Here is a 17,519-nt window from a genome sequence, read left to right on the forward strand (position 1 = left end):
CCGCAGTCATTTAGGTGTGATGGTTGATCTCTATAAAATTGGGTGGTGTCAAAATTGGAAGGTGAGTTAAGTTTATGCAAACAGTACGGCTGCACGATTTGGTCCCAAAATAAAATCCCGATATCTTTGACTGAAAACTTCAATTTTAGTTTGTGATTATTTTTATTTTGTTGGTAAAATCTACAAAAGACAACAAACAGCTGGGGTTTACATCATGTTATTTTTAATGAAATAGATCTATAAAAGAGAATAAAAAATGTTATACATACTGTATATTTAAAAACAAATCATTGTGTTTTTATTTCATTATTCATAACAGCATATCAGCTTTTTCAGTATGCTTTGTTGCTTTATTCTTCCATTTTTTTGTTTATTTCATTTCTACAATGTGCAAAAACTGTGTTCCACTACTGCCTCTACCTTTCAAATGACCTAGAAAATAACAGAAATCAGGACATGGAGAGAGTGTCACACTGCGTAAATGATCTTAAACTTGTTGTGAATATTGACAGAACAAAAAGCATTCTTTTTGGATCCAGGCATGTACTTGTTGATGACCCCCAGCTTCATATTTCAATGTCAGATATACCCATTGAGCAGGTTCAAAAAGAAAAAGTGTTCGGTGTGCTATTAGAAAGTGGTTCCATCAAAGGGCTGCACAATCCACGACGACATCTTCGGCTCAGATCCCACATCAGGGCAAGGAAAATCTCAACCCAATGGGACAATGAGAAACCTTGGAGAGGACTGCAGATGTGGGGACCGTCACACCTGGGCGACCGCTGAAATGGACGTTGAGTGGATCAAGTTAATAGTGTGAGCATCCAGTCCATAGTGGATCCAGCATAATATCATGAGAGTCCAGTCCATAGTGGATCTGACATAATAATGTGAGATTCCAGTCCATAGTGGATCTAGCATAATAGTGTGAGAGTCCAGTACATAGTGGATCTAACATAATAGTAAGAGAGTCCAGTCCATAGTGGATCTAACATAATAGTAGGAGGCCAGTCCATAGTGGATCTAACATAATAGTGAGAGTCCAGTCCATAGTGGATCTAACATAATAGTGAGAGTCCAGTCCATAGTGGATCTAACATAATAGTGAGAGTCCAGTCCATAGTGGATCTAACATAATAGTGAGAGTCCAGTCCATAGTGGATCTAACATAATAGTGAGAGAGTCCAGTCCATAGTGGATCCAACATAATATCCTGAGAGTCCAGTCCATAGTGGATCTAACATAATAGTAAGAGAGTCCAGTCCATAGTGGATCTAACATAATAGTGTGAGAGTCCAGTCCATAGTGGATCTAACATAATAGTAAGAGAGTCCAGTCCATAGTGGATCTAACATAATAGTAAGAGAGTCCAGTCCATAGTGGATCTAACATAATAGTGAGAGTCCAGTCCATAGTGGATCTAACATAATAGTGTGAGCATCCAGTACATAGTGGATCCAGCATAATATCCTGAGAGTCCAGTCCATAGAGGATCTCACATAATAGTAAGAGTCCAGTCCATAGTGGGGCCAGCAGGAGACCATCCCGGGCGGAGACAAGTCAGCAGTGCAGAGACGTCCCCAACCGATGCACAGGCGAGCGGTCCACCCCGGGTCCCGAGTTTGGACACCCAGCACTTCATCCGTGGGCACCGAACCTGTGCCACCCCCTCCACGAAATAGTGGGGGGCAGAGCAGAAAAGAAACGGCAGATCAACTGGTCTAAAAGGGGGGTCTATTTAAAGGCTACAGTATACAAATGAGTTTTAAGATGAGACTTGCATGCTTCTACTGTGGTGGCATCTCTAGCTGTTACCGGGCGGGCATTCCAGATTGAGCAATATATGTAGTTGGCAATGGAAATATTCAAATCTTTCACCAGCAATATTCTTTTTAAATTGTTGTTGTGTTGTTGAATAAAATCACAATTTTCAAAGGGAGCAGGTTTTTTCAGGTTTTTTTTTGGGGGGGGGGGCGTCCTTACAAGCCCCTCAGCCCCCCCTTAGGTTAAAGCGGCCCTGGCCTTGTGGCCTTCAACATGGGTGGATAAGAACATTTTTATTTTTATGTTCGCAGGTGCTGCAGATGTACCTGCCCTTCTGTGGCATAGCTATCTCAAATGCCCAACTCTTTTCTGCCTCAAGGAAGGAGTATGACAGGAGTCGGGTAAGTTTCACTAAATGCTGATCCCTTCTTTGCATTACAACTATTTAGCCACCTCCATGCACACATCATCTACCACCTGCTTGTCCTACAGTGGGCATCAGAATAGAACATCACATAGCCCTAACATGGACTTCTCCTCTGGATGTGAGAATGGGATCCATTCCAGAGTAAGCCTATTGTCATCTCCAAAGGAATGTTCTAAGATACTCTATATTGCCAAAAGTATTTGGCCACCTGCCTTGACTCACATATGAACTTGAAGTGCCATCCCATGGAATTGTCCAAAATGTTTTGGTATCCTGGGACATTCGAAGTTCCTTTCACTGGAACTAAGGGGCCAAGCCCAACTCCTAATAAAACAAACCCACACCATAATTCCTCCTCCACCAAATTTCACACTTGGCACAATGCAGTCCGAAATCTAGCTTTCTCTTGGCAACCTCCAAACTTAGACTCGTCCATCAGATTGCCAGATGCAAAAGCGTGATTCATCAGTCCAGAGAAGAAGTCTCCACTGCTCTAAAGTCCAGTGGCAACGTGTTTTACATCACTGCATCCCACGCCTTGTATTGGACTTACTGATGTATGGCTAAGGTCAGGGGTCACCAACACGGTGCCCGCTGGCACCAGGTCGCCCGTAAGGACCAGATGAGTCGCCCGCTGGCCTGTTCTAAAAATAGCTCAAATAGCAGCACTTACCAGTGAGCTGCCTCTATTTTTTAAATTGTATTTATTTACTAGCAAGCTGGTCTCGCTTTGCTCGACATTTTTAATTCTAAGAGAGACAAAACTCAAATAGAATTTGAAAATCCAAGAAAATATTTTAAAGACTTGGTCTTCACTTGTTTAAGTAAATTCATTTTTTTTTTTCACTTTGCTTCTTATAACTTTCAGAAAGACAATTTTAGGGAAAAAATACAACCTTAAAAATGATTTTTGGATTTTCAAACACATATAACTTTTTACCTTTTAAATTCCTCCCTCTTCTTTCCTGACAATTTAAATCAATGTTCAAGTCATTTTTTTTATTGTAAAGAATAGTAAATACATTTTAATTTAATTATTCGTTTTAGCTTCTGTTTTTTCAAGGAAGAATATTTGTGAAATATTTCTTCCAACTTATTTTGATTAAAATACAAAAAAAATACTCTGGCAAATCTAGAAAATCTGTAGAATCAAATTTAAATCTTATTTCAAAGTGGATTTTAACCTATTTAAAATATGTCATCAAAATTCTAAAATTAGTCTTAATCTGGAAAAATTACTAATGATGTTCCATAAATTCTTTTTGTATTTTTTTCAAAAAGATTCGAATTAGCTAGTTTTTCTCTTCAATTCTTTCAGTTGAATTTTGAATTTTAAAGAGTCGCAATTGATGATAAATTATGTTTAAATTTAATTATCTTTTTTTGTGTGTTTTCTCCTCTTTTAAACTGTTTAATTAAGTGTTTTATTCATCATTTATTCTCTACAAAAAACCTTCCGTAAAAGGAAAAAAAATGTACGACGGAATGACAGACAGAAATACCCATTTATTTATTTATATATATATATATATATATATATATATATATATTTATTTATTAAAGGTAAATTGAGCAAATTGGCTATTTCTGGCAATTTATTGAAGTGTGTATCAAACTGGTAGCCATTCGCATTAATCAGTACCCAAGAAGTAGCTCTTGGTTTCAAAAAGGTTGCTGACCCCTGGCTTAGATTCAGCTGCTCGGCCATGAAAACCCATTCCATTAGGCTCTCTGCGTACTGTCCATGAGCTAATTGGAAGGTCACATGGAGTTTGTAGCAGAAAGTCTTTGCACTATGTGCTTCAGCCTCGCGCCGGCGATGACCAAGAAGAATGTGGAGTTGGAATATAATTACAACACTTTATGTACATATTTATATTCATATTTTTTACAATATTTACATATTTATATAATATGTAACTACAAGCTCCATTCACAGACAGAATCCCATTGCTTTTATGAGCAGTCGGTCGAGTCAAAAGCCGGAAAAAATAAATAAATCATTTTTTGATATTTGTGGTGGCTGTAATTATTTCGTGGCGGGCCGCCACAAATAAATGAATGTGTGGGAAAACCTGGGTTGTGATATAAACAACTTTAACACTTTTACAAATATGCGCCACACTGTGAACCTATATCAAACAAGAATGACAAACACATTTCGAGAGAAAATACGCACTGTAACACAACATAAACACAACAGACAAATACCCAGAATCCCATGCATCCCTAACTATTCCAGGCTACATTTTACTTCCCCGCTACCACCAAACCCGGCCCTCCCCAACCCCGCCCACCTCAACCGACGCACAGAGGTATTTGGTGGTAGTCGTAGTGTATAATGTAGCATGGAATAGTTTGGGATGCATGGGATTCTGGGTATTTGTTCTGTTGTGTTACAGTGCGGATGTTCTCCCGAAATGTGTTTGTCATTCTTGTTTGGTGTGGCTTCACAGTGTGGCACATATTAGTAAGAGTGTTAAAATGGTTTATATCAAACCCTCAGTGTAACCTGTATGGCCGTAGAACAAGTATGCCTTGCAGTCATGTTCGTGTGTTGACAACAACCACACATTAGATTTGACCGGCACGCAGATATTTTTGGTTTGTAAATCGGACACGACGACATGTTCTAGAGGACGTTAAAGGCATTGCCATCACGGCACGCCCTCAATATTATTGTCCGGGTGAAAATCAGAGGATATTATTCTGTGAGCGGCACTGAAATCAGGAGCCCTCCTGAAAAATTGGAGGGGGTTCGGCAAGTAAGAAGCTGAGCCACATCAGAGTGATTAAAGAACCGCGGGTTGCCGACCCGATCTAGACAAAAAAAACAATATGAGAACACAGTTCTGTGAGAGTGAAAATATTTAGTGTCCTGTATTAGCTTGGGTTGGCTCGACCATACATGAGAGCCTAATTTGCTTTGACAGGCGAAGCTAATCATGTTTAATTATTCTATTAGTTTGTAATTCAAGAATAGCAATTATATTACAATAACAGCAGAACCAAGCATTTTAATTGTAAAATGTTTGCAGTGCATCCTGCTAAAAGCTTCTTGACCGCTTTAGCTGCAACTGTTGAGTTATGCCAGTGGTGTCTTTGTGGATGTTCAGGCACTCCTGGAGGTCGTCAACGACCTGTTTGAAGAACAGACTGACCTGGAGAAAATAGTCAGGAAGATCATGCACCGTGCCCAAACTTTGCTCAAGTGCGAGCGCTGCTCCGTCCAGTTGCTGGAGGACATTGAGTCACCGGTAATGTTTCTTCATTTATTTCAACATTTTAGCATCGCCAACTTTGTTTTTATCACTGATTTATTAGAGCACGTTTAAAGGAAATGTGTTTTTTCTCTCTGAATGTTTCAGGTGGTGAAGTTCACCAAATCTTTTGAGTTATTGTCTCCAAAGTGCAGTGCTGACACTGAAATGAGGTATGTCTGCTGGTTTCAAATTGTCTCTGCTTGTTGTCCACGCCCACAGAAAGACCCTCCCCATTGAATGTTGCCAAATGGAAAGCATAGGATAGGATAGGTCTTTGATGTCATTGCACAAGTACAACAAAACTTTGTTTTCAGCACAAGATGAGACAAACAAACAGTGTACAGGGTTACAGAATAAGAACGCTTATGGGTCGCTACAAGGCGCCCTGTAGAAGATAGAAAAAGGGAAAACGCCGACGAAGGATGAGTAAAAAAATACAATCTAGACAGGGCTCCCCAGGTGGCCCAAATCGGTATCCCCTCAACGCCTTGACTGCGCCTCAAAATTCTGTGCATAAAAGTTATGAACAGTTTCATATTCAACATTTGTGACAACGACTTTTTACTGTCAACTGAGTTTCGTTTTTTAATGATTTCTGCTGGTTCTGTGCCTCCGGATTTTTTCAACACAAAAAATCTGCCTTGGCTCAAAATAGTTGAAAAACACTGGTCTGGAGAATATATTTGTCCTCTTTGCAGACAGAGCGAACCACAGAAAACATGAACTGTCTCATAGTGAAAGGAGGGAAAGTCAGCCGGGTGATAAAGTGTGGGGGCGTTTGGCAAACAGGAAGTTGATCACACATTCAACTTTTCATGACTTGATATGCTACAGGAGGATTATGATGCCGCTTGATTAAATGCATCAGTCACAAAATGTACAGTATGACTTTGCCATGTTGCAGGACTTTCCTTGACTGTTGTGCATTTTCCAAAAAAACACCTCTTAGAAATGTTGGTTACTAATTTATTCTTTATTGAAAAAAATAAGAGCGGGTCAGGAGGAAGACTACATCTTCTATTCGTCTCATATTCTTCACGTTCTCTCTCTAGCTTCAAGGACAGTATGGAAAAGTCTTCTTATTCTGATTGGCTCATCAATAACAGCATTGCCGAGCTGGTCGCATCCACCGGACTTCCTGTAAACATCAGCGACGCTTACCAGGATCCACGCTTTGATGCTGAGGTAACCACACTATGAAGTGAATTATATTTATATAGCACTTTTCTCTAGTGACTCAAAGCGCTTTACATAGTGAAACCCAATATCTAAGTTACATTTAAAGCAGTGTGGGTGGCACTGGGAGCAGGTGGGTAAAGTGTCTTGCCCAAGGACACAACGGCAGTGACTAGAATGGCGGAAGCAGGAATCGAACCTGCAACCCTCAAGTTGCTGGCAGGGCCACTCTACCAACCGAGCTATGCCGCCCCAAACTCACATACAACAATACTGTCTTATGTACCATCTAAGTTGACTTAAGTTGCCAAATATATTTTTGGTGAGCATCATTTGAGCTTTCTGCACTGCAATTCCTGATATTGCAATATTACTTTTTAACCTGCCCATCGTACTGCACTTTGGCTACCACTCTGGTACATTTTAAATGTGCTTCATAAATAAAGTTGATTTGATTTGATAAATGCTTGTTTGTCAGCCATGTAGGATTTTTCTTAGGTTTTTATTGCCAACATTTCCAAGTGTATGGATGTCTAGACCAGTGGTTCTCAACCTTTTTCAGTGATGTACCCACTGTGAATATGTTTTTAATTCAAACACTAAATGGTCCCTAGTGTGTGAATGTGAGTGTGAATGTTGTCTGTCTATCTGTGTTGGCCCTGTGATGAGGTGGCGACTTGTCCAGGGTGTACCCCGCCTTCCGCCCGATTGTAGCTGAGATAGGCGCCAGCGCCCCCCGCGACCCCGAAAGGGAATAAGCGGTAGAAAATGGATGGATGGATGGATGGGTGTCCAAAGTGCAGCCCGGGAGCCATTTGTGGCCCGCAGGTCATTTTTTAACGGCTCCACGGCACATTTTAAAAATACAATTGAAAAAAATTTAAAACATAAAACGTGGTATAAAAGGCCTTCACGGTGGAAGAGGGGTTAGTGCGTCTGCCTCACAATACGAAGGTCCTACAGTCCTGGGTTCAAATCCAGGCTCGGGATCTTTCTGTGTGGAGTTTGCATGTTCTCCCCGTGAATGCGTGGGTTCCCTCCGGGTACTCCGGCTTCCTCCCGCTTCCAAAGACATGCACCTGGGGATAGGTCCCTCCCACTTCCAAAGACATGCACCTGGGGATAGGTTGATTGGCAACACTAAATGGTCCCTAGTGTGTGAATGTTGTCTGTCTATCTGTGTTGGCCCTGTGATGAGGTGGCGACTTGTCCAGGGTGTACCCCGCCTTCCGCGCGATTGTAGCTGAGATAGGCGCCAGCGCCCCCCGCGACCCCAAAGGGAATAAGCGGTAGAAAATGGATGGAAAGTGGTATAAAAGAGCAAACAGGTGAAATTTAACAAGAAATTGTTGCAATGCTTACTCTTATAACACAAAGCTGCCATACAGGCTTTTTCTTTCTTTAAAAAATAATAATGAATCAAAATCAATGTCATTTTGAATTGTTGACCTATTCACTTCGATTATGTCACATTAAATATTCCACTTTGAGATATTTTTGGGGAAAATGTTGCATATTTTGTTTTGCCATATAAAAAACTGAGCTGTTTTTTTTTAAAAGAAGGGCCTAAAACAAACAAACAAAACATAAACAACAATAAAACTTAAAATTGACGGATATATCTGAAGTTGATCTTGAGATTATTGTGCTAAAAGTAAACGGTAAAAAAAATGTTTTATTTATTTTTTAACACTTTAATAAGTAGAACACTTTTAGATCCCCAATTATTTTAGTGTGATTTGTTTTTAAGTGTCATTGCTCAAAAAATAATAATGTATCAAAATCCAAAATTAAGGCTCCAATTATTATATAATCTCAAATATTCCACCTAAAAAAGTTATTGGGTGAAAATATTGCATATTTTGTGTTTTTTCCATTTTCCCCCCCTAATGTTGATCTAGACCAGGGGTCAGCAACCTTTTTGAAAGCAAGAGCTACTTCTTGGGTACTGATTAATGCCAAGGGCTACCAGTTTGATACACACTTCAATAAATTGCCAGAAATAGCCAATTTGCTCAATTTACCTTTAATAAATAAATCTATATATATAAAAAAATGGGTATTTCTGTCCGTCATTCCGTCCTACATCTTTTTTCTTTTTACGTAAGATGAAAAAAAACACTTAATTGAACGGTATGAGAGGAGAAAACACGAAAAAAATTAAAATTAAATTTAGAAACATAGTTTCTCTTCAATTTTGACTCTTTAAAATAAAAAATTCAACCGAAAAAAATTAAGATTAAAATGAGCTAATTCGAATCTTTTTGAAAAAAAAATAAATAAATAAATAAAATTTATGGAACATCATTAGTAATTTTTCCTGATCAAGATTAATTTTAGAATTTTGTTTACATATTTTAAATAGGTTAAAATCTACTTTGAAATAAGATTTAAATTTGATTCTACAGATTTTCTAGATTTGCCAGAATAATTTTTTTGAATTTTAATCATAATATGTTTGAAGAAATATATCACAAATATTCTTCGTCGAAAAAACAGAAGCTAAAATGAAGAATTAAAATGTATTTATTATTCTTTACAATAAAAAGAAAAATACTTGAACATTGATTTAAATTGTCAGGAAAGAAGAGGAAGGAATTTAAAAGGTAAAAAGGTATATGTGTATAAAAAGGTTGTATTTTTTCTGTAAAATTGTCTTTTTGAAAATTATAAGAAGCAAAGTAAAAAAATAAATGAATTTATTTAAACAAGTGAAGACCAAGTCTATAAAATATTTTCCTGGATTTTCAGATTCTATTTGAGTTTTGTCTCCCTTAGAATTAAAAATGTCGAGCAAAGCGAGACCAGCTTGCTAGTAAATAAAAAAAAATAAAAAAAATAGAGGCAGCTCACTGGTAAGTGCTGCTATTTTTAGAACAGGCCAGCGGGCGACTCATCTGGTCTTTACGGGCGACCTGGTGCCCGCGGGCAGCGCGTTGGTGACCCCTGGTCTAGAGATTTAAAACTTGAATAATAATACAAATAATAATACTGAATAATGACACATTTCTAATATTTTTTTTTGACCAAAACTCTTTGGGGTCCCCGGGATCATAACTGATTGGAGGCCTGAATGTATATTTTTTATACTTATATTGTATTGGTTTTTAAAATAAAAAATCATGAAAATGGCCCCTGCTTGCTTTGATTTTTCAGTTTGCGGCCCTCAGTGGAAAAAGTTTGGACACCCCTGCCCTAATCAGAGCAAAGCATTTTTGGTTGAAAACAGAGATAAAGAAGTAAAATACAGCACTATGTCATCAGTTTCTGATTTATTAAATTGTATAACAGTGCAAAATATTGCTCATTTGTAGTGGTCTTTCTTGAACTATTTGGAACAAAAGATAACTAAATAACTAAAACACTTGTTGAAAAATAAACATGTGATTCAATTATAAATAAAGATTTCTACACATAGAAGTAATCATCAACTTAAAGTGCCCTCTTTGGGGATTGTAATAGAGATCCATCTGGATTCATCAACTTCCTTCTAAACATTTCTTCACAAAAAAATAAATCTTTAACATCAATATTTATGGAACATGTCCACAAAAAATCTAGCTGTCAACACTGAATATTGCATTGTTGCATTTCTTACATCAATATTTTGTTGAAGCATTATTCAATAAATATATTTATCAAGGATTTTTGAATTGTTGCTATATTTAGAATATTTAAAAAAAATCTCACTCACCCGTTGGCATACCTTCAAGTACCCCCAGGGGTACATGTACCCCCATTTGAGAACCACTGATATAGACTGTCATTTACCGAACCTGCAATTACCATCCATCCATTTTCTACCGCTTATTCCCTTTTGGGGTCAGCTACAATCGGGTGGAAGGCGGGGTACACCCTGGACAAGTCACCACCTCATCGCCACCTGCAATTGGTGAAAGTTAAAGTTAAAGTACCAGTGATTGTCACACACACACTCTAGGTGTGGCGAAATCATTCTCTGCATTTGACCCATCAGCCTTAATCACTCCCTGGGAGGTGAGGGGAGCAGTGAGCAGCAGCGGTGGCCGCACCCAGGAATCATTTTTAGTGATTTAACTCCCAATTCCAAGCCTTGATGCTGAGTGCCAAGCAGGGAGGTAATGGCTCCCATTTTTATAGTCTTTGGTATGACTTGGACGGGATTGGAACTCACAACCTACCCATCTCAGGGCGTACACAGGTGTACCAGTGAGGGGGAGCAATACAGACTGTCCTTTTAGGGGCGGGAATCTTTGAGCACCTAACAAATGGAGTCCTGGGGTGACAATTCGATTCAGAATCGAGTCAACGTGATTATCAATTCAAAATATTCTTTTTTTTATGCGAGACTGCTGAAAAGCATTCACACAAGTATGATGAAAAATAGAGATGTCCGATAATGGCTTTTTTGCCGATATCCGATATGCCGATATTGTCCAACTCTTATTTACCAATTCCGATATCAACCAATACCGATACATACAGTGGTGGAATGAACACATTATTATGCCTAATTTTGTTGTGATGCCCTGCTGGATGCATTAAACAATTTAACAAGGTTTCCAAAAATAAATCAAGTCAAGTTATGGAAAAAATGCCAACATGGCACTGCCATATTTATTATTGAAGTCACAAAGTGCATGATTTTTTTTAACATGCCTCAAAACAGCAGCTTGGAATTAGGGACATGCTCTCCCTGAGAGAGCATGAGAAGGTTGAGGTGGGAGGGGTTTGGAGGGGGTGGGGGGTGTATTGTAGCGTCCCAGAAGAGTTAGTGCTGCAAGGGGGCCTGGTATTTGTTCTGTTGTGTTTATGTTGTGTTACGGTGCAGGTGTTCTCCCGAAATGTGTTTGGTGTGGGTTCACAGTGTGGCGCATATTTGTAACAGTGTTAAAGGCCTACTGAAATGAGATTTTCTTATTTAAACGGGGATAGCAGGTCCATTCTATGTGTCATACTTGATCATTTCGCGATATTGCCATATTTCTGTTGAAAGGATTTAGTAGAGACGATAAAGTTCGCAACTTTAGGTCGGCAGTGAGAGCGTTTCAGATGTTTTTAGACACATTTACTAGGATCAATCTGGGAAGTCCCTTATCTGCCTATTGTGTTGCTGGTGTTTTAGTGAGTTAAATAGTACCTTAAAGTCGGAGGGGTGTGTGCACGGGTGTTTTTTGACGCCAGAATCTCTGAGAGAAGGCACGGCAGCAGGAGGACGCTGGCTCTGCTGATCTCCTGTAAGAGGCGACTTATTTCCACAATTTTCTCACTGCAAACTGCCGGTTGACATGTAGTCGTGATCCATGTGTGCTTGACTGCTCTGATCCATAGTAAAGCTTCACCTCCGGGAATTTTAAACAAGGAAACACCGTGTGTTTGTGTGGCTAAAGGCTAAAGCTTCCCACCTGCATCTTTCTACTTGGACTTCTCCAATATTAATTGAACAAATTGCAAAAGATTCAGCAACACAGATGTCCAAAATACTGTGGAATTGCGCGATGAAAAGAGACTACTTTTAGCCGTAAGTGGTGCTGGGCTGATATGTCCCCTCCAACCAATAACGTCACAAACACACGTCGTCATCGCGTCATCATTCCGTGACTTTTTCAACAGGAAACTCCGCGGGAAATTTGAAATTGTAATTTAGTAAACTATAAAGGCCTTATTGGCATGTGTTGCAATGTTAATATTTCATCATTGATATATAAACTATCGGACTGCGTTGTTGGTAGTAGTGGCTTTCAGTAGGCCTTTAAAGTTGTTTATACAGCCACCCTCAGTGTGACATGTATGCCTTGCATTCACTTGTGTGTGTGATAAGCCATAGATATTATTTGACTGGGCCGTCACGCAAAGGCAGTGCCTTTAAGGCACGCCCCCAATATTGTTGTCTGGGTGGAAATCGGGAGAAGTTTGGGAGAATGGTTGACCCGGGAGATTTTCGGGAGGGCCACTGAAATTCGGGAGTCTCCCGGGAAAATGTGGAGGGTTGGCAAGTATGAGTGGGAGACACAACTGCTCTGTACTTCTCCCTACGTCCGTGTACCACTCATTTTACTTTTGAAACTGATACCGATAATTTCCAATATTACATTGTAAAGCATTTATCGGATGATAAAATCGGCTGTACGATATTATCAGACCTCTCTAATGAAAATAGGTTAGAAGTCAGAAACGTTTGTTCTGGTTGAATGGAGATTGCCGAAGAGCGTCGTTTTAAAAATAAATTCTTATAAAAAAAAAAAAAAAGTTTTAATATAAGTTTTTTGTTTGTTTTTTTTCAAATAGATTTTAGAAAATTATTAATTGATTTATAATTGGGATTAATAAAAATGGCGATTTGGATGTAAACCGATTTTTTTGTGCCTTTGATTGATTGATTGATACTTTTATTAGTAGATTGCTCAGTACAGTACATATTATTAGTAGATTGCACAGTACAGTACATATTATTAGTAGATTGCACAGTACAGTACATATTATTAGTAGATTGCACAGTACAGTACATATTATTAGTAGATTGCTCATTACAGTACATATTATTAGTAGATTGCTCATTACAGTACATATTATTAGTAGATTGCACAGTACAGTACATATTATTAGTAGATTGCACAGTACAGTACATATTATTAGTAGATTGCACAGTACAGTACATATTATTAGTAGATTGCACAGTACAGTACATATTATTAGTAGATTGCACAGTACAGTACATATTATTAGTAGATTGCACAGTACAGTACATATTATTAGTAGATTGCACAGTACAGTACATATTCTGTACAATTGACCACTAAATGGTAACACCCCAATAAGTTTTTCAACTTGTTTAAGTCGGGGTCCACGTTAATCAATTCTTGGTGTCCTTCATTGTTGGTTTGAAAATAATAATGTTGCCGGTCTCAATAAACAATAAACAAACATAATACAAGCAAAGCATTTTGGGAAAAACAACCTCTAACCACAACGACAAACGTTTCGTAACTAGGGACCTGTGATGAATTTAGTGGGTTTTGTTTTGTCCTGTGCAGCTACTCAGGCAAGTCATATAGTAGACATAGATGCTCATCTCGGCTGTACAAATTTACTCTACAAAAGAAAAGTGTGGGATACTTTTCTTGTTGCCTTATTTGTATTTGACTTTATTAAATGGATTTGTATTATTATTGGGTGCAGCTGTGCAGGAGCAGGAGTGGACAGAAAGAGAACAAAAGCAAGACCGAGGGGGATAAGATAACAACAACAACAGCAAACACAACAATAACAACAACAGAACAACAACAATTTAGCCTTTTTTGACTTATAAATGTTGTTACAATGTTGGATACTTTTATTAAACAATGCCAAAGCCTTAAAGCTTAAAGTTCATGGCATGCAGTTTTGATGAGACCGTCTGTCTACGTCTTGATGTCAACACCTGCTGAAGGCTCTTATTCAGACTTTAGACACCTGATCTACTGAGATCCAAATATCACACACTAAACAGCGTGTGCAAACTATAAAACTGCATGTACTATTAGTAGGTGTGTTGTGTGTGATCTACAAAGATATGTGTGTACAGGCCGCGCCTAAAAGGAGGTTTTTTGCAAGTCCTAAAGGCATTATGTGCTCTCCACATTCACGTTATCATGCTCTCCATCCTGTTTGTGTTGTTCTTTAACTAAGAGCACACATCTATAATCTGTAATGCTTTTTCTGCAATATAGAATCACAATCTATTGACAACAGAAACTATTTTTAGCGCGCTGATGGTGCACTTGGCTCAGAGGCGGCGTAGCATTTCAAAAGCAGCACATTCATGCATCTGGAATGATCCGAATGTAAGAAAGTACATACTGAAAGACGTTCATTCATGCAGGAGAAAACACACATCAATTGAATTTTCATTTTATTGTCATCCAGCAGTTATAAAATGATATTGCTGAATAGACAATATATGTAATCATCTTAATATCTGTCAGTCCATTTATGTTGACAAGCATTCATAGAACGGATGATTCTCCGTCCAACGTCTGTCTTTGTAGCGCAATTACCTCATTTTTCACTACCGTGTGCGCAACTGCCAGTTTGCACATACCTTTCAGACGCACTCAATAAATATGCAAAGAATCGCCTGCAGAAGGGTGATTAGTGTTGATTAGGGATGTAACAGTATCAATATCTCACAATATGACATTGTCATGGTATTAAGCCCATGGCACCATTATTATTCAATCAATCAATCAATCAATCAATATTTATTTTTATAGCCCTAAATCACAAATGTCTCAAAGGACTGTACAAACCACTACGGCTACGACATCCTCGGAAGAACCCACATAAGGTATTATTGGGGTATGTGTCCAAAAAAAAGGCTAAGAAATATTATTTTATGTGAAATGAAGTGGCAAGAATGTTTAGGATGAACACACTTACTGTAATGGAACATAAACATAATCTCTCTCTCTCTCTCTCTCTCTCTCTCTCTCTCTCTCTCTATGTATATATATATATATATATATATATTATATAGATAGATAGATAGATAGATAGTACTTTATTGATTCCTTCGGGAGAGTTCCTTCAGGAAAATATATATATACATATATATATATATATATATATATATATATATATATATATATATATATATATATATATATATTAGGGGTGGGCAAATTAATGCGTTAATTACGAGTTAACTCATCAATCTATTAACGCCGACAATTATTTTATCGCACATTTGCGTTTGTTGTTTACATGCTTTTATTTTGTTAACGCCTTTTCTTAACAAGATGGCATCTCCCGGATGTACTTCGGCGTGGAGGGGCTCTTGGTAAAGATGCAACATTTGTCAAAAATAGCGGACAATTCTGCAAATGTCCTGGCTGGCTTACAGCGTGGTCACTCCGGGATCACTTACGACCGCCAGACAATTCTGGATGTGGATAGATCGGGCCGTTTGGGACTGAATGAGGCGTGCTTGCTAGAGCGGCTAGCTAGCATGGGAATACTTTGCCGGCTACATCCAGCGGCCTGTGAAGCAGCGGAGTATATGTGTTGTCTGTCTATTTATGAATAATGCAGACCAGGAGTGTTGGCTGACTTCTTAACGTTTGCTTTCAGAGCGTGCATATCACAACATACAAGATGCCGTCATGGCGACACAACCTATACATGCTCCTCACTCCTGCTGCATGCTGGGTAGGGTAGTTCTTTTTTTCCCTGGCTCATAACATCACAATATAGTACCATGTATATGATGCCTTCAGTTTATCAAAGCACCAAGCAAAATTCCCATCATATCAATTCCTAGATATGGTCATAATTATTTTAAGTGCACTACGCAGAATAAACACAACATTATTAATATTGCTACTACGGATCATTTGATACAAAATTCCCTCAAACAGCCCACTACCTATAATATAGGTTTTTTAAACATAAGATCCCTGATAAAAAAAATGTTTCTGCTGTTACCTCAGAAATTGCCTGTTCAGATGTTATGATTGTGGCTCAGAGATTTGTATGTAGATTATATTTATTTTCCATAACAAACAGGATAACTTAAATACCCTGGCAGTGGCAATAAGCTTAAATGTTTGTATTTACATTTTTGGAGTTGATTTTCATCAAATATGCTATTTAACTGCTACTGTTTAACAAGGACTGATTTAAATTGTGTTTGCACAACAAATGTTTTGGCGCTTTTGTTCATGTGGGAGAATATTCCAATAAAGGTGCACTACACACTACTTTTGAATTCATTATTGGGCTTTGCGTATACAATACAGTTAATCGCGATTAATCGGAGAAATACTGCGATTAACTTTGATTAACATTTTTAATCGTTGCCCAGCCCTAATATATATATATATATATATATATATATATATATATATATATATATATATATATATATATATATATATATATATATATATATAATATAAGCTCCCCAGTCCCTTCAGTCGGCGGCAGTAGATTCCTGATGTTGCACCCTTCCAGTCGTGTACATCTCCTCTGCTTTGGCTCCACTCACGCTTCCCATTCCCTGTGGCTCAGTCCCAGTGTTGCTGTGTATTGTTAACTGTTACATCTCCACACCTTCCGTGTGATTTCTGTTCTTCACACTTAAAGTGTTCATCGTTAGTTATTTTTTCCTCACTCATTTTTGAGTGCTCTTTTTGTTACTATCATTATTTATTTTATGCTCTGCGTTTGGGTCCTACTTCGGCAAGTAGGTCATTTTATTCAGCTCGCAGTCAAAGGGGGAAAAGTTCCTTTGCTTCAGGCCATGAGGAAACACAAAGAAATGTCAAATAAAATGTTATCTTCATCTCATTGTGGCATGTGCATAATAACACTGACGTGCGACATGCAGTGACATTAATGCTGCTGAAAACAACTTTTTTATGCTCTCTCTAAATCCATCGGAGAGTGTGCATGTGTACCTGATGGTGTACCCGGTGATTTTATATAATATATGCATTTTATTTTTGACCGTGTTTAGAAAAAAGATAAAAGCAACCACTTCAAAATATATATTTATATAAATGTACACAACTGCGTTCCTTTTTCAAAAAGATAAATTGTGATACTTTTGGAGATCTGGGAAGATTTCCACACTCAAACTTCTTGCATATAGACTCAAAAAGACTGTTATAAAAGTGACTGTCCAGCAAATTCATGTAAAATGTTCACCAAAGCATATTCAATACGTATCATCTAGACCAGTGTTTTATACGTTTTTAATATTTTTTCATGTTTTTTGGTTTGTTTTTTGTCCTTTTTGTCAACAAAAACCTTGATTTGTTTGTATGGCAAAAACACAATTTATGTCATGATTTCCCCCAAAAATCTTGAAGTGGATTTTTTGATGTGAAGTATTTGGAGTTGTCACGCCAAATGTCTTCCCCCCTACAAAA

General features: G+C 38.0%; 1 protein-coding gene across 12 annotated transcripts in view; it reads left to right on the forward strand.

Moving 5' to 3' along the window:
* Window positions 1-17,519, forward strand: part of pde11a (phosphodiesterase 11a) — a 154,103-nt gene that overhangs the window by 30,802 nt on the left and 105,782 nt on the right. For all 12 annotated transcript variants that reach the window (XM_061880172.1, XM_061880173.1, XM_061880174.1 and 9 more), the window contains 4 exons: window positions 2,076-2,165; window positions 5,308-5,448; window positions 5,560-5,624; window positions 6,507-6,639. In XM_061880172.1, coding sequence (XP_061736156.1) covers window positions 2,076-2,165; window positions 5,308-5,448; window positions 5,560-5,624; window positions 6,507-6,639 — 429 coding nt within the window. The remainder of the gene's footprint in view (window positions 1-2,075; window positions 2,166-5,307; window positions 5,449-5,559; window positions 5,625-6,506; window positions 6,640-17,519) is intronic.

This window comes from Nerophis ophidion, linkage group LG19 (genome assembly GCF_033978795.1).
Source record: "Nerophis ophidion isolate RoL-2023_Sa linkage group LG19, RoL_Noph_v1.0, whole genome shotgun sequence".
NCBI lineage: Eukaryota > Metazoa > Chordata > Actinopteri > Syngnathiformes > Syngnathidae > Nerophis > Nerophis ophidion.